General features: G+C 42.3%; 1 protein-coding gene across 1 annotated transcript in view; it reads right to left on the bottom strand.

Moving 5' to 3' along the window:
* Positions 1–23,853, bottom strand: part of LOC143209156 (uncharacterized) — a 321,762-nt gene that overhangs the window by 87,984 nt on the left and 209,925 nt on the right. Inside the window, exon 4 of the mRNA XM_076424475.1 lies at positions 50–195. Within this exon, the coding sequence (XP_076280590.1) occupies positions 50–134 (85 nt within the window). The 5' untranslated portion in view covers positions 135–195. The remainder of the gene's footprint in view (positions 1–49; positions 196–23,853) is intronic.

Raw genomic sequence — 23,853 nt, 5'->3', positions numbered from 1 at the left:
TGAGAAGAAAATGAGGACAAAATTGTTTTGAAAATCGCGGAGAGCTCACCTGACGCTGTGGCAGTGATCATGACGGAGACAATGGCGATGACGCCGAGCGCCGATGCAGTCGGCCGCATTCTCCAGCCGGTCATGTCTCGAGGATCCGCTCGGTCTCAGCCTTCAGGAATCTGCTCCATCTCGTTCATCTTCCCTCTGCGCAGAAACGGGAAATTGCTGCGTTAAAAGCGTTACGATCGCAAGCGATCGTTCTTGTGTCGGTCCCCATACCCCCAATTTCCAAGCAGAACCCTGTTCCTCGCCTTTGCCAGGACATCGCGTTAGTTGGGGGGTCCTCGTAAAACTAAACCCCCTGCGCAACTTAGTTTTGGCCGTTCACCGAGATTTAAGACTTCGTGCCACAGTTTCGACGATTAAGTTCGCCTGTTCCGGCTCGCGCCAACTTCCCCGTCGATTACTCTCTCGCGAAGATCGCGGCTCGATACGTACGCGCGGGACGATCGCGAACCGTGTCGAGATTAATTCCCCGAGATCCACTGCAGTCGGTTTTTACGAGCAATTTTACGTCCCTGGGAATACGCGATGGGCCAATGATAACGGCAGGATGTTTATTTATTCAGGTGAGAATTTGTTGGAGAGCGTGTCGGGAATTATTGATGACTTTCCGACCAGATAATTAATTTTAGATGAAGTCTTCTCGTCCGTGGAAGAAATCTTTTGATTTCAAATTTACACGGAGACTCATTAAAAATGTGAGAAATTTTGAAATGGGTATTTAACACTCGGTTTACGAGGCACAAAAGTGACTTTTACATCACTTTATAGAAAAAAATATATAAAAAAATCTTTTCAAAACAACACGCTTATATTAAAATGCACTAAAAAGGAGAAAATAATTTTTTTAGACATTAGTGACTATGAATAAAAGCGTGGAGCGCTAAACTATATTGACGTAATCTTCGTGGGAGCTCCACGCTTTTATTCATAGTCATTTATGTATAAAAAAATTATTTTCTCCTTTTTAGTCCATTTTAATATAAGCGTGGTTTTTAAAAAGTTTTTTTTATATATTTTTTTATTTTCTACTTTTTAGTCTTTTTTAAATGGAACGCAAGATATAGTAATACTGGTATGAAATAGTAAGATATATATATAGAATCTCAAGATATGCAAATACGCGAGATGGAATGAAGGGATGACTCCGAGAGACGACGTCTCTTGATGGAGTCCGAAATTGTCCGAAATTGTTCGAAATTGTCCGAAATGGAACTGAATGAACGGAACATCACAACCACACTGAGTTCCCTCGGTGCGAAATGGGCCAGTAGAGTAGGGATGAGTTGCAGTGGGAACACGTAGAGGAGTAGGGAGCGCTGGCGCGCGGTGTGGGGTCCGCTGAACGCGATGACGTACTACCGAGCATCGCGCGGCCAGGTGTGACGGTTAATATACAACATTTTTTTCTCCTGGACGCAGTTTTTTTAAAAATTTGTTTTTTAATATTGCATTGTCATCCAGTTCTGAGCGATGTTTAAAGTTTCAAGTTTCTAGCTCATCGGGTAGTCGTTTAAAATTCAATTACAAGATTTGGCGCATACAACAACAACTCGGCAAGCTAATATAAACGTGGTAATAATAACTAGAAAGTTCTTCCTTCACAACCAGTTTTAGCCTTCGCAATCTCAATAATCGTGAATTGAAAATATCAGAATCCGTCATTTTACACTGTATTGCAGTCTGCCAGGGAACAACAGGAAGGTCAAATATTACCGATTTCACATCAGGAAGTGTCATCTTCGAGTTCGCAGCAGCTTGTTTATACGAAACAGTCGATCACGATTTGTCAAGCGTGATTGACAAGCACGCTTGATCATGCGCGAGCCACTTCAGGGAAGAGCGGTCGCTGTAAATACTAGAGTAGCTTTGGCACCAGTGGACACGTCCTCGTACGACACATCTAAACACGATTACAATACCAGAGTTCTATTCATTTGTAGTTGAGAAAAATGGGTAGTTACAACTTAAAATAGACAAATTTCAATAATGAGAAAATTCTCAAAAAATTGCAGAAACATCCTAACCGAACTCTCTGGCCAGCGGTTTCACAGTTGAAGAGCGCGATAGACGAAGACCGGCGAAGTCTCTTGGAGGCTTGGTTTGCATCTAAAAACCTGCTGATTCACCGAGGGTGTGAATCTCGTTCGACCGTGAACCGTTTCTCATGCAAACGGTTGGCTCGTCGCCTGTTCAGCAGCCGGACTCCGTGTCCCAGCGGAAGTCGGACGGGGTTGTAAAGCTTTGGTCAGCTTGTCCTGCATCGGAACGCAGGCGTTGGCTTTCACGCGGCTGAGACTGTTAGAACTGCAGTCAGCTGCGAATATTTCGGTCGACTCTCTGATAAGCTTACCACCCTGGCTCCTGCACCTCCTCCTTTTCATCTTTCCCCGAAAGCCTTTGAAACCGCCCCCCCCCCACGCCATTGTCCTCGCATTAAGATTCCGGCGGAGTTATCTCGCACACCTTTACACGATGTTGCTCTCGCGTTCGCCCGGAGACGCGGGGAATTCAAATATTTCCCGCTTTGTTAGGCGGCTTTGACGTGGATATTAGCTTCCGGCGGCCTCGTCCCGGCTGTTTTGATTTTAAAGCATCCCCGCGGCTGCCGCGGAATTTTAAATGAAAACTGAGCCAGAGGTAATACACCGGTTTTTAAAATCGAACTTGAGAATTTCAGCACACTCACGTGACCAGTTAATCGTCAAACACTCACTGTTTAAACAAACACGTTGCATCGTATCGTAAGCAGAGTTGTGCTAATTCAATTACGGAACTACGTCGTAACTGAATTACATAATTCAAACCTTTCACTTAATTCAATTACTAAGTATTTAAATCAGATGTGTAATTGAAATGCAGTATAATTGAAATACAATAAATGAAATACAATATAATTAAAATACAGCTCTCCAAATTATAGCCCAGAACTTTGAAGAAGTGCGATATACTTTTATGTTTTTCGTTCATATACTTGTTTGCTGTTTGCGCGGTGTAGTTTCTATTCCTCGTTCTCGTTCATAATACGTAAATTTAAAAAATGTGTAACGCAGAAGTTATTTCTGTTCACATATTATAAATGCATAAACAATAAAATACTTCTGTTTGAAACCTTCACATGGATTTTTCAACCTCTTCTTACCTATTACTTTATTATTCTTTAGTTTTTAATTTTAATTTAATTACATCGTAATTTGTAATTAATGTAATTTAATTACTAAGTATTTTATAATTGTACTCCAATTGCAATTACGAGTTACATTATAATTTAATTACAATGTATTTTATAATTGTACTCCAATTGCAATTACGAGTTACATTATACTTTAATTACAATGTATTTTATAATTGTACTCCAATTGCAATTACGAATTACATTGTAATTTAATTGAATGAAGATCTGAATTATAAATTACAATATAACTGAATTACGATGTAATTCAATTACTTTGTAATTATAATTCGTAAAAAATAATTAAAAAAAATAATAAGTATACAGAGTTGTGCTAATTTAAATACATTGTAAATGAATTACGTTATTTAAATACATTGTAAATGAATTACGTCATTTAATTACATTGTAATTGCATCTCATAATTCGTACCTTTCACAGAATACCGAAATCAAATGTAATTGAAATACAATATAATGTAAATTACTCAATGCGTGCAATACTTAATTGAATTGAATAAGACACCAGAATTACAAATCACATTGTAGTTTAATTGAACGAAGCGACTAATTATAACGAGTGAAGTAAGTCAATTGTAATTCAGTACAACTCTGATCGTAAGCTACGCGCCGAAATAACGGTTAAAATAATTGTCAGAGAACAAAAGGCCCGTGTAATGGGTCAGCAATTAATTGGCGAGTAAATAAGCACGTACAAAGGCAAGCCCCAAACTATACGTATTCACGCCTAATTTAATCCGACACTGATACCGTGTCTTTTAGTTCGCGAGCGAAACTAGCTTTAATGTTAGCAAAACGCTGGGTAATTTCGTCAGGGCAGGATACGCCTTCCGAAAGTTTCAACAATGGGTACGGTTGATATTGCGCGCTTGTAACTTTCGTTTAAGCCGCGGCAAGGGACGATCGAGCGTCGGACGTTTTCCCAAAAAGGACGAAGATCTTGCTGGCCGAGCGTCGCGGCGCGGCGGCATTGTGGAAAAATTTCGAACCAGAGTTTTCCCGTGGTTCAATTTGCACGCGGGGTGGCGCGCAGTAACGCGCTCCCTAATTAAACGTGATATTTGAGTTTGTCCTTTGTGCAAAGTTTCGTCTTACCGGCGTGAAAGGGGAGACCGAGGCTAAAGAAAACTAATTTCACGCCGCGGGCAGGGATGGCTGGCTTGTATTTATTTTCGGAAGTGTGTTCGGCTCTAATGAATATATGGGGATAGACGGGAGGGTTGAATACGTCCGGGTTGGTGGAAAAAAATTTTTCTTTCCCCTTCGAGACACGCGGTACGTGCGCTTCTATTTTCGGGCGGCGAGTCGTGAAAATCGGCAATAAACTTCTGACTTATTACGAACGTTCTGGTTCGCCCAAATAACACCTACTCATTTTTGAACTTGAAGCAAGCGAACGCTTAATTTAACTTAATCTTAATTTCTTAAATTTAATTTTTCATTGATTCTGAGAGTGGATATTCGAAAAACAATACTAATTGATTAGACATCGATACGAGGAAGCTCATTTCTTGGTGAAATGTCACTAAACTCTTCGATCCAGCCAACTGTGCGTCGCGACGACGAGCGCCGAGATTAACTCGCAGATGCAAGCCGCTTTTAAGATTGACTTGCCGATTAAGCTTGTTTACCGCGCTCTGGAATATTAACGAGAGACGTCAGCGTTCTCGAAACCCTTCGCCGTATCAGATCTTTTATCTCGAGCGAAAACTCGGTCGAGCCGAAGACACTGTCGAGTGTGAACGTCTTCGGGGCTTGAATGTTCGTGGTGGAGATTCAAATTGAATGGGATAGATAGAGGGAGAGAGATCGCAATTTTTCATGGTGGTTATCCCGTCTTAAAATTTGATTTATTCGAACGTACAGCCTCATTTCCAGTATTCTTTACGTTTCTAATCAAATTTGATTGATCAATGATTGTCTCATATGACTATACCTCGAAGTTGAAATCGTCGGATTCCAGTTGTCTGACCACAGTTCACCCTCATTCTACTCGTATCTGATCGTTGCATAACCTGCACTACATTTCGGACCACAGGCTGTCCATATACTAGTTGCCCGGTCACGGCCCATTTCTATTCTACTTGGCTGACCAATGATTGCCCACATTCTACTTGAATTTAGTCGTTGGTATATGTATAGTGCTTTCCGGGCCGCAAGGAGCATTCATAACGATTGTCTGATCGTTGGTTGTCCTACATTACTTGACTCAGGGTCATTATTTATATTATTAAATATGTTGGTATCTAATCAATTATTACAATAAACATTTAAGTATTGTATAAGGTATTATATCAATTTTATATCAATCAAATTAAAAATATCATATGCAATGTGGAATTATTCTAGGTTGGAAGAAATTTTTAATTTTCGAGTTAAAATAGCTCCCAGTACAAAGGGTTTTACTCGTCTGTCCTGATTCTATTGGTCGATCTATGGTCAACCTAAACTACTTGCTGTGTCAATATCTTGTTTCTGTACTATTTATTAAACCGTGTGCTACCTATAGAGTATTATACAAATAATCACAGCAATGGCGAGGAGGGTGTCTTGTCAAACAAGTAGTGCAGGTCAATAAATGACCAAACAGACGAAACGAGCGAGGTCTGTGGTCAGTCCATGGTACTTGTTTGATCACAGACTGTCCCTATATCACCTGCTCGACCATTGATCGTTCAAATACTGTGACTACAGATCGTCCCCATTCTATTTGCGTCTGGTCATTGATCAATCGGTGCTACTTGTTTGACTAGAGAGCGCCCATAGACCGCTACTCTCGCTGTAGACCAGCCCATACTACTCGACACCAAACTAAAATTGGCTATTATGTATGTTGAGGACTGGGGTTACTCCAAAATAAAAAAGACATGCGTAAATTGTGTAGTTTAATATAAGAGTCGTGATGTTGCACACTGCACGGACAAAAGGCGAGAGAGTCGTCAGAAGAAGGTAATATAAAAAGAATAGGATCGCATGAAATAAAACATAATCGAACAGTCGCGGGGAAGCGGCCCGCTTCTGTTGCGCACGCATCAGATCATACGCAAACAAACGCATGAAGTATGTGTGACTCTTATGTCACTCCAACAATGTATAGTCATAAAAATAAGAAATAATTGAATTTATTAGACTTCGTGTGATTTTTATTATAACATATGCTCTTGAAGAAAGAAATCTGTAGAAAGATTTAATTATTACTCGCCTCTCGAGCTGTCGAACAAGTAAGACTATGTTTCTTGTACAGAATGATCTACAAAATTGTGAATTTCCGATCGTATCTTCGAGACGAACCCAGCAAATGGAGCATAATAAAGTACGATCGCTGGAAATCAGAGTTCCCAGGGACACTGACGATCGACAGGGACTTGGGAGCGAATAGTTCCGAGGCTGATGGAAGTTCGCGTTCGCAAAGTTGTCGGCCGATCCACCGGGGAGCCATTTCTAAGCTGATTCGCGGCGCGGCAGGCGAAAACACGGCCCCGATGATCGTCGTCGGTTTCCCAGTCACGTGTAACGTTAACGACGAATCGACGGTCGTCTACGGATTAATAAACGGGCCGTTCGGAACGCGATCAACGATGGTTAATTGCTGCCGTTTCCTTCGAACGACGCATAGTGGGCCGTCTCTATAAAATAGGAGCATTAATTCAAAACTATCATGGAATACATATCTTCATACAGCACTTTTCGATTTCTGGCCCACTGTGCGTTTATCGAATTTCGTAGGATCCCGACGATCGGGAGAGTTATAGGTTCAGACACTTCGGATTAATATGTGCAGCGGGTCCCGTGTTACACAATAGTTCCGAATTGGGCTGGCCCCTAGCCGCGCTTCCGTCTCTGCCACTACCAATTACAGAAGCTCTACAGGAAACTTAGGCATCGGCGTACAACGGTGCTCGCCGTGCTACCGGTCTATAACTTCGATAATGACGTTTCGCCCTCGTCGCTAAGCATTAGCGAAGTTCCCGGGCGGAGGGCGAATTTTTTCGACCAGCACACCGCTGATACTTCTTCTTACAGACGGAGTTATTTCACTAATAGCTTTCGGGAGCTTCTTCGCCGACCAGTTACGGCCGATCGGGAATTAGAAACCTCGAGAAACCTGTTCGCACTATTTTCCAGTACTTTTTGCCATCGTATTGTATGAGTAGACTGCGGATCTTCATGCAAAATAAAATTTTTATATCTGAATTGCAAGAAACTGGAGTGAAACAGGAGTTTATTTTCTTTCTTAATATGTTCAATAGGTTTAAAAGAATATAATAGCATTCTAATTGTGTTCCAAGCATAAACAAAGGTGTCGACCACACTAGCTAATACTTATTTTGCATTGAAGTCGTTATTTCACTGAGTAAAAGTGGGGTACCAGTAAATGAAGGTTAAAATTTTGCTTATGTTTTTACTGTGTTAAACTACACCTACTCATTTTTGTCATAAATGCATAAGATTCGCTGTCTATACAGGGTGTCTCAGCTGAAGGAGGCCGCCTAGATATCTCCTTTATTTTTAATGGCACAAAAAAATATTTTTGGGTATAATTTAAATGGTATCGAAGGAGGAATATCATAGAAGAACAATTTTTTTGTCCGGTTATTTTTTCGTAGTTTTTTCGAGGTCATCGTTATTTTTTATCGGGAAAACTTTTTTTTTATTCCATCTTGTTAATGACATAAGCATATTCAAATGTATTTTTTCAGCCGCTATAAGATGGAATAAAAAAAAAGTTTTTCCGATAAAAAAATAATGAAGATCTTGAAAAAACTATGAAAAATATAACCGGACTAAAGTAATTGTTCTTCTATGATATTCCTCCTTGGATACCATTTAAATTATACCCAAAATATTTTTTGTGTCATTAAAATTAAAGGAGATATTTAGGTGGCCTCCTTCAGCTGAGACACCCTGTATATTCGAGACGCGGTCCGCGGTTTAATATAAACTTGCAGCAAGCGAAAGCTCACGCAACTTCTTTGACTAGCGTCACGATTGCAATGCGTGGATATCTCCAGTCCTCGATGGAAGTTTCGTCATCCGACAACCGCCGATTGCACGGTCGGGGCGCATCGCATGAATATGGCGGAGAAGTTTCCATCGTTGAACTTCTCCTCGGGAAAGGGAAACGAAAGAACTCAAAGTTTCTCACGTGCGTGCTTTATGGTGGATATCGGGGGGGGGGGGGGGGCATTCAAGTGCCTCGAGGTTCCTTTTTGTCGGGCGAATAACGACAGGCCGCCTTTATTCTCTCTTTCTCTTTTTGGTCCTCCTCCGTCCACCCACACCTTTTCTCTACCTTTTATTCCCGCGGAGCGAAGTGTCTTATAAACTTTCCGCCTGCGAGGCCCGGTGAAGTTATTCCCGTCAAATATACGGGGGGCCCTGGATCCGGGGACGCGACTGGAAAATTTACAGGTGCATTTTACGGTTCAATAGCGGCGGCAAACGCAGCTGTCGGGGCTCTTCGTTTCGCGAATCTTTGTTTACGGCGTCGGGAATCAGCTTCCGCCCGGAGGCTCGTAACCGTTCGCGGCTATAAAGAAGACAGCAGTCTTAAGAAAAAAAAAGATACTGAGACACGACAGCCCGATGTTTAAACTATTGACTGGAGGTTTTAATTTTTTTAATTGGTGCTATTTGAGACATGGACGTTATTAGAATTGTTTGGAAAACAGCTTCATCATGCAAATTTCGATGGGAATCAATTTCGATCGATTTTAACTTTTAACACTAGATTTACGGAGCACCACTGTATAAAACTAAATAGAATGTGTCTCTTAAATTTCTAGAATTTTTTAAAGAATATACCCAAAGAAAAAATTTTAAACTTCGAAACATTTTCTAACTTATTTTTGCGTATTCTCCATCATTAAGCACAGTCGCTGCGCATCTGTAACCAAATTGGACCAGACTCGGCAAGAACGTTTCGCAGTAAGAAACGAACAAAGGCCAAATCTGTGCCAAAACAGCTTTATCCTGGATCGGGAAAATTTCAAGAATACCCGCAAAAGCACGATACACCTAACCCAAAATTTTCTTGGCACTGTTTCCGGCACCCTATTCTTCGCATAAAGAAGTCGCAAAGTTTCCGAGGCATTAACGGTGCAAAGTTTATAGTTCGACCGAGTGATTTCGCAACTGCGGAGTCGATGTTGCTGAATTCGCTTCGGTTACTCGCAGCTGAAACATTCTTTTCGAATTCTATGTTTGGCGGTATACTGTGCGAGAAAATTCGTAAAATAATGTTTCTAAAAACATCCTGATTTTCATTCTAAGAATGACATCCTGATTTTCATTCTAAAAATGACATACTGATGTTCATTCTAAGAATGACATCCTGATCTTCATTCTAAGAATGACATCCTGATGTTCATTCTAAAGATGACATCCTGATGTTCATTCTAAGAATGACAGCCTGATTTTCATTCTAAGAATGACATCCTGATGTTCATTCTAAGAATGACATCTTGATTTTCATTCTATGAATGACACCTTGGTTTTCATTCTAAGAATGACATCCAAATATTTATTTAATCATGTATTAATTTATTACACAGCATGTTGTTCACGTCCAGTTGAAAAATAAGTATGACAAACGTTTGATTTTTCCTCAGACATAGCAGATAAATGGACAGGGAGAACCAACGTCCTACAGGATATTGGACACTATATCTGTCCAACATGAAATATTTCCGCAGAAAGTGAAATGCAAAAGTAGACACCGCTTCTGCCATGAGGTTACAAATTTTCTGGAATCGCATCTCCGTATATTCTTTCTCTTTGCGCGACAGAGGATGTTACAAATTTGATTGCCTTCTGGAAAGTTCTTGGAAGAGGAATTCAATTTTTCCGACTGCGCTGCATATAAATTAATCTTCAACAGTACAAGAATTAGTTCGGGAGACTCGTATTCCCGTATTGAGAAGGGCCAATTTTGATTTTGCTCCAGTTTGTCGCAACTGGGGTAGAAAATTAATATTTTATGGCAGCACGTTTCAGAATCCGTTGAAACAGTCTCCGATTGTAAAGTGCGGAAAATATACCGCTCAAGATGCACTTAATTGCAAATCGTAATGTTTCCAACAATTCTGCTGGCACCGAGTAGCTTGAATAAAATATGCGAGAGCAAGTAAATTTCGACTATTTTCTGTCGCAAGAATGTTCGCAGCAGCTTCAGAAATCTGGGTCAAAGTTGAGGAATGTGGTGTTCGACGTGTAACGAGCTGATAATAGCAGGCAAGAAGGGTTGTAGCTATCTTGGTGGGTTTGTTACATGGCTCCTGGGATCAATTCCCTGCCATAAGAGACGCTGGCCTGAACATTATTGTAACAAGCACATTCGACCGCGTGTCAGCCGTGACATTTTATTTCCCTTCCACTGATGAATAATGCATAACGCGATACATCGTCTTTTTCTGGTGCATCAAACGCCGGAAACGCGGATCGAAGATTTTTAATCTCGAGAAACGTCGTGTCCCCGATGTCTAAGGAGAACATCGTTGAAATAATCCATCGGCTTCTCTGTCATGTGAAGACGAATGAACTTGGATATTTCCAGGAATTATTATGAGGAAGAACACTCCCCTCTCTCATGATAAAATATATTTTCCCTTCTTCCGAACGATGTTTCAACTTAACAAGCAGAAATATGGACATATGCAGGGATACATCCTTTTCGAAAATATTCTCCGAAGCTCGGTTGAGGAGTTACTAACGAAAAACACGGACCAATCAGGCGAAAGGTCGCGCTGTGCGGAACGCTGGTATTGGGCGAGCCGGAATCTGTTCACGGTAGCCGCGCTCTGATTGGTCCGCGTTTTTCGTTAATAACTCCTGAACGAAGCCTCGGAGAACATTTTCGAAATGGGAAAAGTTACTTCAAATGACGTCAGGAATCACTACTTTCAAGGTAGTACATCATGTTTGGGACACCCTGTATATGGAAGGCAGTAGAGATAGAAGTTGAAAGATTTTTCTCGCATCGATCTTCTCTGATATGTAAACGCTTGGATTTACGGATCGTGACAAAGTGCTCCGCTAGGATAACAGTCCATCGCGAGCCGTCAGGAAAAAAACAATTTCTACGTTTATTCCAGGATGGATTGTAGGTACGCGTGGGTGATTGCGGTATGTGAAAACTGTCTCGTTTTTTGTTGGAACATTTTTTGTTTGGCTTGAAATCGTTTGCGATGCGGAGATTGAAGTTTGACAGGCTGCTGCAACTTCGAATTTCAATTATTTCGGATGGGGAAATATGGCCTGTTGTTGTTCATTAGTCTACGAGCTGGGAAAAACAAATTGGATCGTGATTGTTCTTCGCCGATACGTGGCTAACAGTTTTAAATAACCACAGCACATACTCACTGTTACTAGGATAATTTTTAAATGCATTCAGAATTTTTAAACCCATCACAGTATAAAAGCAAATTTATTCTTTTAATTATTTCAATGAATTGGCAAGAGTGTGACAACATTCTTAAATTCTTCAAATGTTTTCATAGTTCGTTATCTCAATTATTAATTTTTGTAATAACCTCTGATTGTCTTTTGAACAGCTCGACCCACGAAAAAAACTATCAATCCACATGATTCAACACCCGTGTGGAGCACTGTAAAAATGTCGTACAAACTGTGCGAACACTTCAGAAAGCGTAAGAATCGCAGGAAGAAGGATCCGATGAAGATGCATATTCCTGCCGATTATTCCAGTCGGAAGAGAAGAAAAATCGATGAACATTCCCAGCCGGAGATGGAACGAACGAGAGAGGACAAGAACCGAAATGAAGTTCTTAATTAAACAGGCCTGGCCAGCAGCTCTTCCCTTCGGTGTCGTCATTGCGAGGGTGGACGAGAGCCGGCAAGAAGACAAGAGCTTGACTAAATTCGAGCGGCGGAAGGATCTAATTTCGTCTGAGCCGGTCGTGCACGTGTAACCGCTTCCGCAGACGTGTCCTGCGAAGGCTAATAAATATATTGCGGCGGGTCGAGCACGTGAAACTGCCTTTTTTCCCTCTCGTTAATGGGGGTTGCAGAACCGCCTGCTTTGAAGCACGCTTGAACTCCTCTCTCGAGCTTGCCCTTAAATCTGCCACCTTGAACTTCCTACCTCAGATCCTTTACTTTATTAATTGTGCCGGTGGTATAATAATGGTATAACTTAAAAATACGTTTTTTTACTTGTTATGTATTGTTTCGATTGATTTTATTAACAATCGCATAGAAAAAATGGTCTTTAGAGTACCTAACTGGTAATGTTTGGTGAGAAAAAAAGATGTGCAACGTGACCCAAAATTCTTGGTCCTTCTAGTACATCCACAGTAGAATCCTGCACCGGAACGAGTTCGGTGCAACGTTCATTAAATTAAGGAAAAATGTAGATCGGACAGGAAACGAGGGGAGGAAACGCGTGGCGAGTGGTCGTTCGAGTGCGAGTTACGAAATATCGGACGATTTATCGCGGCTTTTTAGAGCCGTAGCTCGTAATGTGCCACTTAGCAGGTAGCAATACTAGTTTAGCTGTTCCCTCCCGGAGGGTGACTGTTCGCGACAATATTTTTCTCCGCGCGAACGTAAAAGCGGTGGCAAATTGCATGAGCGAACGCTGCACAGGGGTGGGGGTGAGCCTTTTATGGGAGCCGGTTTCTCGAAGGCGCTAGCTGTAGAATTTATCGCTTTTTGCCCTATAAAATAGTATCGACGATTGCCGACATAAACGCGGGAATCACGCGCACAGTCGTCGTTGTCGACGATGTTTCCGGGTCGGCGGACGAGTAGAATTTAGACGATTATTAGAAGTCATGGTGTTGAATTCTTATTTACCATATTTTCATGATTAAATTAAGAGAAGCGTGTCAGGTCTTCTTCCTCCAGCCGAAATTCTCGAAGGTACAGTTTAGTATAAAGAGTTTCCTACCTCTGGAATGACTATGCTCCTTACAAACTTGCTGATTCCAGGGGAAACGCGAGTCTCGGCAGCATTTAATTTCGCGAGGCTCGGGGTATCGCGTTAACGAGACACCTGCGCGAAAAGAATTGTTTATCGAGCTGGAATGACGGTGTTTCGCGTGTCGAACAGTTGTCCGGGGGACGTCTGCGAAATATCGAGTGAACTCGCGAGATTTAAGGGGTGACACGTCACGTTTTACTTCGGGATTTAATTCGCCTTCGGTTTTATGTTCGGTCCACGAGCAGAAGTTTATTCAACGGGTTGATACCCGGCCGAAGAATTATCTGCGAACTCCGCCGAGCGTAGTGTACATTGTAGAGGGTGTCGTTAAACGTAGCAGCAAGAACTGCTGGAAATCTCACGGTTGACACTTCGTGATAAGCCCCGGAAATAAAGGGCGCTCTAAACATCCTGCAGGGAACGGCCGGACATTTTCGAACGGGCTCGAGATATCGTATTTATTTATTTATTTATAAGACACTGCGCTCGCTGGCGTCGTTGTCTCCTGACCTATCTAAACGACTCCTTTAGTTGAGCAAACTTCTTCAGTCTGTTGAACAATGTGTATACAGGTTCTGGCACGAAGAATATATTTGTTCTGGAATCGATTTCAACTTGTCTTTATTTCTTCTACAATTTTTAATTTTAACATTCTAATTTCAAACCGTGATAACCCAGAAAGTGTTCCGTACACCAAAAAGATTCTCGAGGGAGAAATCAAAATTGACTCGTACATTAGTTCAAGAGATGTCGAGTTGACTAATTTTAATTAACGAATTAGGTGATCTCATTAGCTAATGTTAGCTTCCGGGAAGTTTCAGCGTGCTTCATAACATTTTTAAATGAATCCCAGCCATTTCGTAGAAACGGCCCACCGCGCGACGGGCGTTCATTCCGTGTCCGTGCATGCGTGATCGAAACGAAGCCGCATCGGAACGATGAGACGGGAAGCGTGTGCTTAATACGGCAAACCGTTGGCTCCCCACTTTTACGAGGGCCACTCGGACGTTTACGGTCGTCGCATAAACTGCGCTTTTGTGAACTAGAACGACGCGATACGAGAAGTTGATGCACTTAAACGCGGCGGCGTGCCTCGCCCCGGCGCGGCGTTTAGAACTTGCCTGATAACGTGCACCGTAACCCTTCTGTAATTTCCGTCCTTTGCGGCTTATCGGTTATTTAGGGCCACCGACGACGACGATCACTCCTCACGAATTTTCTCTCGATTTCGGCAGCCCCCATTTTGCGTCCAGGATCGTCGTCAGTCCCTCGTGGGACCCACTGTCGCCCCCACGAGGGATTTATCCGCGACGGAAGTGGAATTCGACGCTCGAACTGTTTTCAGGCGAGTTTATTCAAAGGCGGAACAATAGGACGATTTATGCGCTACGCTGAATAGACGGGTCGGGAGTTATTGACATAGACTACTGGCTCGTTGCGGACGATATTATTGATACGTACCACTGAACCGCACCCGGTTATCGTGTTCCACGTGTCTGTAATAAAATGCAAACACGTCGCATCGGTAAACAACTGTACCCCCCGTTATTCGATGTTTTCTATTACTCGTTATCGGCCGAAAGCCGCGCGTCTATACATTGACTACTGTAATGTGGGAAGAATTGATTAAGAATGTATTAGGTTGTTGCATACGAAATGTCCGATTTTATAATCCGGCTCTTATAAAACGTTTCGATCAAGAAATGCTGTTACAGTCTTATACAGACAGGTTTATTATGTATAAAACTTTGAGGTAGAAAGCTAAACCTGAATATTAGCAATATTAAATCTACCTTAAAATTATTAATATTAAATAAAGTTTATTTCAACATTAACCAACACGACTGTCGTGTATTCCTTTTATATGTCTGGAAAAATAACTTTTATGTGACTTTTTGGTCAAAATCTGGTGATTAATTAACTTACTAGTCGTTGATGGTAAAAATGGAACTACAAAATCAAGATAACAATCTTGTAAATGAAAAACGCGAATGACCATAATGTCTTATTTTTATCGTAATAGAATCAAGAAACTTGGAATTCGTAGATAGAATACATTGACTACAAAATTGCGTTTGTTTAATGTGATTGCTAAAAATCGGACATCTCATATGCAACAACCTAATATTTTCAGAATGGACTACTGCAATGTGGAAAGAATTGATTAAGAATTTATCATAAGAATGGACTACTGTGTAATGTGGGAAAAATTTATTAAGAATTTACTATAATTCTTTTACATCTAACGCATTTCACCCGCACCCTTAGTGTGTCAGAAATTTTTGAAGAGTGACGAATTTTCAACTTGACAAATTTATTATGCTTGAAGTGCAATGGTTCGATGCACCGAAAGGATTAAGAAAAGAAGGTTTGCGAGAAGAGGTTCCCGGTCAGAATTTGTAGCCGAGGGCGCACATATCGGCGGACGAAAGCGCGCAACCCCATATTATCGCTCATCTCCGCATTAATGGCCAGATTCCGGCAAAGTTCTCGGCCCGTCATTAGTTAGACCCACGCTCCTCCGCCCTAAATCATGATAATTATCGGAACGGAATTACGGAAGTTAACTGTTCCGCCGCCACCGAGCGAAAAGTTGACTAATCAAATAAATAGGGTCGGGGGTTGCCAGACACTCCGTGCCCTTCGTCCCGAGCTTTCTCTCGCGGAAAGTTTTCGGGGAAACTTTGACCGGCGGAAAAATCGAAATCCGTTCTTTCGAACTTCCTTTTGTCAAAGACCGCGAAAACGCTCTCTCTCTGGGTAAAGAACTAACTTAGGAAGAAAGAGAGAGAGAGAGAGAGAGATGAAGAGTTCTCTTAGCTCGAGCAGACTGATTCAATTTGCTAGTTCGCGAGAGGATCTTAACCTTTTCTTGTTCAAAGCGGAACAAACGTTGGCTCGGGTTCCCGGCGCTGTTAATTCGAAAATTCCGACCTCATCCGTCCTGGTTATCCTAATTGCAAGTGTATATTGCGTCGCGAAATTGGAGAACCTTTTCTTTATTCCATTACGCCGAAGAAGAAAGACTGTAGTCGAGACCTTTTAGCGGATAACCTGCTGCTCGTCGCTATTAGCTTCACGATAACTTGGCTACTTAAAACGCAGTGTAAGTGCCAGCCTAATCGACTCACGACATTTACACTGCCGTTCACAATCGATTTTACCGACGCTGATCACGCGACGGAGGATTTTCAAGATACAAGGTAGCTCGAAACTTCTTTTCTGAAGTACAACATTATATTTTCCTTTGTTATGAGCTCTTTTTGGCCTAATTTCTTCGGTTAGACCCGTTAGGCGGCGGAGGGTGCACGATGGATCAGCGGGCTTGCTAAATTAAGCGCAAAACTCTCCGTTTCCCCGTGGATCGGGTACTAGGGGGTCGTAGCCACGAATTTCTATTTCCCCGATTTTTTTCTCTTTCTTTTTTCTGTTAGCCTCTTCCTTCTCTCTTTCTCTCATCTCCGGCCGGACGACCCGCGTTTACCATTAGCGAGGGTCGGATGCTCGTGATGCAGAAGTGGAATGCAGATGAGGTCGCGGCTAGCCCCGGAGAGCAGGGAAAATGGGGGAAAATAAAAAGCAGAGGGTGAGACGGGGATGCGAGGGAAGAGGATGCAGATGGGATAGGGGAGAGAGGGGAGGCGGTGGAGCGAAAAGAAATGGAACGAAAGTCGCGGAGCATTTTTGAGCGAAAGCGGCGCGGCGAGGAACGGGCCAGGAATGCATCGCTGCCTCGGGTGGACTGCAATCTCCCCGCGCGCAACGCCTGACGGTCACCGGCGAAAATGACAAGGCCACCCGGGCTGTCCCGCGCGAATGGGAAATCGTCTGTAACAGGGAGTGTGCTCGCCGGGACCTTTCCTAAGAATTGTCTATTCGCGCCTGAAAGTGTTTCGCACCGCTGTGTATCGGAACTGCATACAGCATGCACGCTGCAACATCGTCTACACGCAGATGATAGATGCTGGAGGCTACTCTTTGAACTCCGTGCATTTTTTGTTGTCGTTTTTGCGACGAAAGCTGCACTGAATTGCCAACGCGAATCACATTGTTAGGTAATAGATCGACTGCGAATCTTTTATGCAAAATAAAAGTGTTCTCCGTGAGTAAATTTTTTCAAATCGAAAATAAGTTTTCACTGTTTTCAATTACAACCACAAAGTTTGTCATAAATGCATAAAATCCGCAGTCTAGTTACACAAGAAGCATACTTTGTTAATTGGAAATGTCAAGCAGGGGTGGATGAAATATTATTCTTGGACGAATTTAAGACGATAATCCCAAATAACAATGCGAGACTTTGTGTATTGCGCAAGAAACGTTCGTATTCAATGCGACATGTAATTCGTACGTCGTGCTCTCCGCGAATTACGTGACTGCATTTCATTTCCCGTGCACAATGGCCGAGATTTACGCGGATGCATTTTCGCAGAGGTTGCGCGCGGGCGCGCGTGCACGTCCCAGCAGCGTAAGTATGTGGCTGGGTGATGCGGTAATTAAGAGTAACGCCCGGGGAAAAAATAAACAAGCTTCGCCGTCTCCTTTGTGCTCGGCCGACGCCATCAAGAATTCACAACGCTGCGCAAGCAGGAGCTGAAGGGAACACGGCTGGTGCAACGCATTCCATCGATTAATGCACTCACGAGATTGCGATACTCGGCCCTTATTATCCGTGATGGGTCGAGCACCTGGTACGAACGGAAGAAAAATGGAGATTGATTGGGTATCGATTGAATCGCGATCGCCTTAAACGTCTTACATGCTCGCCACGGTGTGCTGCCGCAGCGTAATTAGGCGGATATATTGACGCGCAAATGCTTGGAAACACGTTCGACGGCGGAACGTGTCGGTAAACTTCGATAAATTAACACGTCACCCGTCGGTCGCATGCTGGTGACGAAATTCATCGCCTTTATTTAAAAATGGATTTTTCCCGTAATATTTCATGGCTGCTTGAAGCGAATTTTTTTCGAATTTGTGGAACCTGGAAGAAAATTTTAAAAATAATTATTTGACAGAGCGGATTTTATGCATTTATGACAAAGATGAGAAGGTGTAATTCATTAGAGTGAAAACATTATTTTCAACGTATTAAACATATGGAAGAATATTTTTAGTTTGCATAGACATCCGCTGTGTAATAATTATACTACTTTAAAATTGATCGAACCTGACAGTGTAAAATCCGCAGTCTAGTTTTAGAACATTTTTTTTATTAAATATAATAAGCATTTTTGCGTGGACATAAACCGGTAAAATTGACAGACTTGGCGACGCCATTTTCTCTCTGCAAAAGAATTGATTTTCGGGCTGACCAGGCCGAATCCGACCCACATGATGATTGAAATGAACCAGAAGTTGGATTGGATCGCTTCCCCGGATGGATCGTCCCGCGGACCTCACGGTCCGACGGTTTCCATGAAAATTGGGGGTCAACGAAAACCACTTAGCGCGTTGTATTCCCGTGGAAATGAAACATAAACGTGCCGGCCGAGTTAATCGCGGTGTTTCGGTGACGGTAACGCGGTGCTCGAATTGCGGAGGCTTTGTTGCCACGGTTTACGCACGGTTAATGTTTGCTGACCAATGGACTGCGATACGGGCTTAATCGCCGCCGGCACTATACACGTTCGGCAAACTATTCAGCCTAAGATACGGCCTCCAATGCTGTCACGTTTCAAATTCCGCCGCGAATTCTATCACTTTCGAAAAAAAACGCCATTCTCGTCGGGGAGCCGATGGCATTTGGTTTCAATTTGGATGGAAAAATACTGTTACTATGGGTTAAACTTTTCTGATCAAAATAAAAAGGGATCCATGTGGATCGGACAAATAGTTCCCGAGATAAAAATTCGCGATTATTTTTGTGGAGCCAATTACGCCATTTGGTTTCAATTTCTGAGGGTGCAAGACTAATTTTCTGGATCAAAAAATACGTTTACTATGGGTTAAACTTTCCTGATCAAAATAAAAAAGGATCCATGTGGATCGGACAAATAGTTCCTGAGATAAAAATTCGGCAACGGGGCCAAAACGCTATTTCGTTTTAATTTCCGAGAGTACAAGACTAATTTTATCACGGAGCCCTGTGCTTGGCCCGGTTTGCTTTTCCCCGTTTCGCAAGCGCATCTTTCGCGAATCTCGCCCACGGAGAATATAGTCGCGCAACTGTTGGCGATTCTTTTCATCCGGGGCGAGGAAGTTTTCGCGACGGAGACGTCTCTATCCGGGACTCGTCCGGCGCTCGCACAAAAGCGGACAATGTTCGGTGAACAAAGGTGCCAGACTGACCTTCTTCCCCGGAGAGATTCGCAGCCAGCTGCAAATTGAATTCGCAACGACAATGCGTCGCGCCGAATTACAGGTTTGAATTTCGCGGTTCGCTTAAACCGATCGCCTTGCGACACCTTCTCGGAAATTTGAAACGATTGCGAGGCTTTCGAGACGTTACAGTCGTTCAATGGGGAATTTAGGTGAGAGTGCAGAAAGTATGATACCTCATCCCAGCTTACCTGTATGTACATGGCGATTGAATTGTACAATTGATGTGGACAGTTTTAGTTTTGCATAAATATCCGCAATCCATTAAAACGTACACAGTTTTCTCGATCCGGTAAAAATTACACCGACTTTGAGAAAACGCACTAAAAAAATGTACTAAAAAGTATGAAATAATTTCTATTTAATTTATGTGAATACACACGAGATTAAATACAATACAATCTTTTCGGAGGCGGCGCAAAATTGAAAATTTTCGGCACTGGAAATTGCAAAAATCCTTAAATTTTTCTAAATGCTTTCACATCATATTCTAATGAAATCATAATCAGCAACATCTGTCATTTGGAAAATTTTCAATTTTGCGCCGCCTCCGAAAAGATTGTATTGTATTTAAGTTCGTGTGTATTCACATAAATTAAATAGAAATTATTTCATACTTTTTAGTACATATTTTTAGTGCGTTTTTTCGAAGTCGGTTTAATTTTTTTTTACAAAATTTTTATATCTCACACTCTTTAGTGGAACAAGCAGAATTTGCAGAACACCGTACGATGGTTTTTCGGTTTTATTTGTTATTTGCAATAAATACCGCAAAGAATGAAAAAATGCAAAATTTGTTTTCACGCGACCACCCTGGGGACATACTCTACAAGATGCAAAAGGTTTCGTTCCGATTGGTCCATCCATCTCGGCGTAATCGGTGAACATACATAGAAAAAAAGCGAAAAAAGGCACATACAGATCGAATTGAGTAACCTCCTCCTTTTTCGAAGTCGGTTAAAAAGTGAATTCTAATGGCGGAATCGCTGAATGTTGATGGAAATGAGTGTAATGGATGGAGAACGCGAAACGCGCAGAGACACGAGGAAAAAGTCAGAGAAATAGGATACTCGTAATCTCGTTGAAAATGAAACAGCATTTCTGATGATAATAATTTTAATACGACAATAATGTACCAGTATTTTATAATTATATGTCTAATTTAGGATAATGGTGTAAAGGATTAAGGTTAATGCAAGGATTAAGGTTAATGCAAGGATTCAGGATTTAAAATGTGCGAGTCAAAGCTGCTCTAATAATGCTCGGTTTACCGAGCACGCCGAATTTCATTTGCAAATGTTCTGAAGTCAAACGAACCAGCGAATTCGCAAACGACTCCGCGAGCAGGAAGCGCGGCCGTATTTCGCGTTAATTTTACGTTGGTTCCGGTCGCTACAGCTTCTCGCAGGAACAAAGCTGAAACGGTCGTCCTTAGGTCGCAGGATCATCCCTTTCCGGAGAAACAACGGCAGTTTTGAAGACGGGAACGAAGAACACCACGTTTCCGCCCGAAGCTATGGTTGCATCCTTTCCTGGACGTTCGTTTTCGAAAGGGAAACTGCCGAAAGTTTTTGCACGAGTTGCCACATAAAATCCAAAATTCTTGAGTGTCCTGTACAAAGTTTGCGATATTGCGGAGTTGCGGACATTCGCCGCTGTCGAATAATAGAATAAAAAATTTGCTGCTCCATGTTAGATTGGTGCTAAACAATTCTTTTATTATTCTATTGCTTAATACGTTTAGGAATTATTTCAACAAAACTTGCGAAATATTGCTGATCATAATTAATTTAATTTTCTTTAGGTGAAATACAGAATGTTGAATTATTGTTAGAAAGATATAATACATAATTATGAATCGATATTATAAAGATAGAGAATTTTGAGGCTTCAAAATTGAAAAACGGCGTTACGGATCTTCAGAATTGTAGAATTATAAGTGAATGGTTCCAGTCTCAATTTCTTCGGAAAGGTTTCCCCAGAAGCCGAGATGGCTCGCTTAGAAATCGTACCTTCCGCGAATCGAAGTCCGCGATCGAACAGCTCTGTATTGCACTTCTCGCAGTTCGACTGTCAATTATGAGCAGACACGAAACTTCCGCTTGGAAAGATCCCGAGGTACCATTGTCCGAGGGAGCTTCATTCTACGAAGTCTCGATAACGGTACGGAGAAAGAACGAGAGACTCGTGACGGCTTCATCCAACAAATTAGATTTCTCTCTCGTTCGCAATTCTTACATTCGATTTATTCGGCACTTCTACATTGTACAGGCTGTTTCACAAACCAAGTATCTCTACAAAATTACGACAGAATTTCGATTAGAAATTAAACATCGTCGTTTAAAATTCATTGAACGCGTTCCCACAATTTCATACCGGCAATTAATTATGACTGTTCTAGCACGTCAATATGGAAATTACTCAAGCATGTGGTCGACAATGGTGGTGGTGTCAAACCTTCCAATTTATTCTCGAGTATGACTATAATAAACAGTTAACACGATCAAATAGAAATAAATTAACCCCTTGCCCTACGATTTATCTTACGATTTCAGTGATTAAAACTTTTAATTCTTAATTTCCTAAAGATGGAAAAACTTTATATTTATTGTACGCCTATATGTTCTCCATCAGCTGTACATTAACAAATCCTAAATAGGATATTATTTCAATTTAAAGGAATTTAATAGTATACATATTTATTGGATTCTACTCAGAAACTTCATCACGAGGATGACTCGATATTGTAAGGCAACGGGTTACCGAGGCAATTTGTCTTGGGTTTGAATATTTTTTCATCACATAAATGCATAAAATCCTGTTTCGATTTTCTCGGAATTTTGAATGTACGTCACTGACAGCATTGAAGCAGATCGAGACGCGCGGCATTGTCATTTCCAGGATTGCAGCACCGGTAGTTACAGCCGGGTAACAAGCGTAATTCTCTTGGTGGCCGCGTTGTTGTATTAATTGTAACATATTATTCCATCAGTTTGCAGCAGTTGATGCCACCGAATTCATAATTGCATTAAGAAACTATAATTGGACCGCCAGAGCACCGCGCTATCGGTTTACCGCCGGTTTGCCGGCAAGTTTACATTTCGCGGTATCGGTGTGTAATTTCTATCTACGGGTAACGCGAGAGCTAAATTCGAACGACGCGTGCAACGCCATCAACAACAACAACAACAACAACTATTATTCAAAGAACTATCGAGTTTCGGAGGAGCGAGCTACCCAAGAGCATAGTTTCCATCGATCTTTATCGCTTCCATGGGACCGTGTGTGTATGCGCGCAGTAGGAAAGTGAAATTCGCTTGGTTTTACGGGCACGGTGACACGCGCTCGTCACCTCTCGTTTTATCCGGGGCCGTTCGAGACGGAGTTGAAGAACGTCAGTCGACTAGAAAATTGCCGAAAAACGGATCTGATTCGATCGAACGTGATCGCGGAATAACGTTTCGCGAGTGTCAAGCGAGAAGCTTAAATTGAATTTCGCCAGGCGGAGCGGCCGTCGCGCAGCGTCCCGTCAATTCGCAGAGAGGAAATTTCGTGGAGCCGCGCCTTCGATTCGGTCACAGAGAAAATGCCCGCTGAACCGCGCCATTACTCGCAAATCTAATTGCCTGAGATTCTCCGGGAACCTCTTCGAGACTTGTTGTATCTCTAGCACCGAATTTCGGCCAAGAGCAGCATCCACGAAACGGACACTGAAGACACCTACTTTGTCAAAAATGTTACAACGTCCGTAAAAATATTGCAAAATTTTTCTCGGTGCTGAATCCACCACGGATTTGGAGATTGAAGTCTCCCTTTTACAACGACATCTTAAAAATGGATGTACGATTTATTTTCATCGTTTTATCATAATGAAGACGTTAGCAGTGGTTCCGTAGAAAAGAATTACAGAGAGAATGCTCGAGGGGAGGGACAGAGCGTGAATGAAATCGAGAATGCGAATCGGATGAGAATCCTTCGGCGGGGAAGGACTATCCCGAGTGACCCGGTTTCCGGGATCCGTTCCGACGCTAGTCGTTCATTAATTGGATCAATTCCCGATTCCGGGGCTCGCAGGCCGTTTCACCAGCCTCTTTGTTTCTTCGTGAACGGGTCGCAAACGCGATTTGGGATCCCGAAACGGCACGGCGACCAGTGCCTGGAACAGACACGTCCGATACTGTATATGTATACATAGAGTGCTCTGCGCGAGGGGCGGACCGCAAGGCCACAGACGCCCGTGACAAATCTCGGCTGACTTGCAATTGTAATGTTTAATCAGACGTGTAATTATGTCTACGGAGCGTGGTGTGGCAATGGCGTCGCCCGTTAGCCGGCTGCCACTT

This window comes from Lasioglossum baleicum, chromosome 5 (genome assembly GCF_051020765.1).
Source record: "Lasioglossum baleicum chromosome 5, iyLasBale1, whole genome shotgun sequence".
Lineage (NCBI taxonomy): Eukaryota > Metazoa > Arthropoda > Insecta > Hymenoptera > Halictidae > Lasioglossum > Lasioglossum baleicum.
This window is presented reverse-complemented; position numbering and strand designations above follow the sequence as displayed.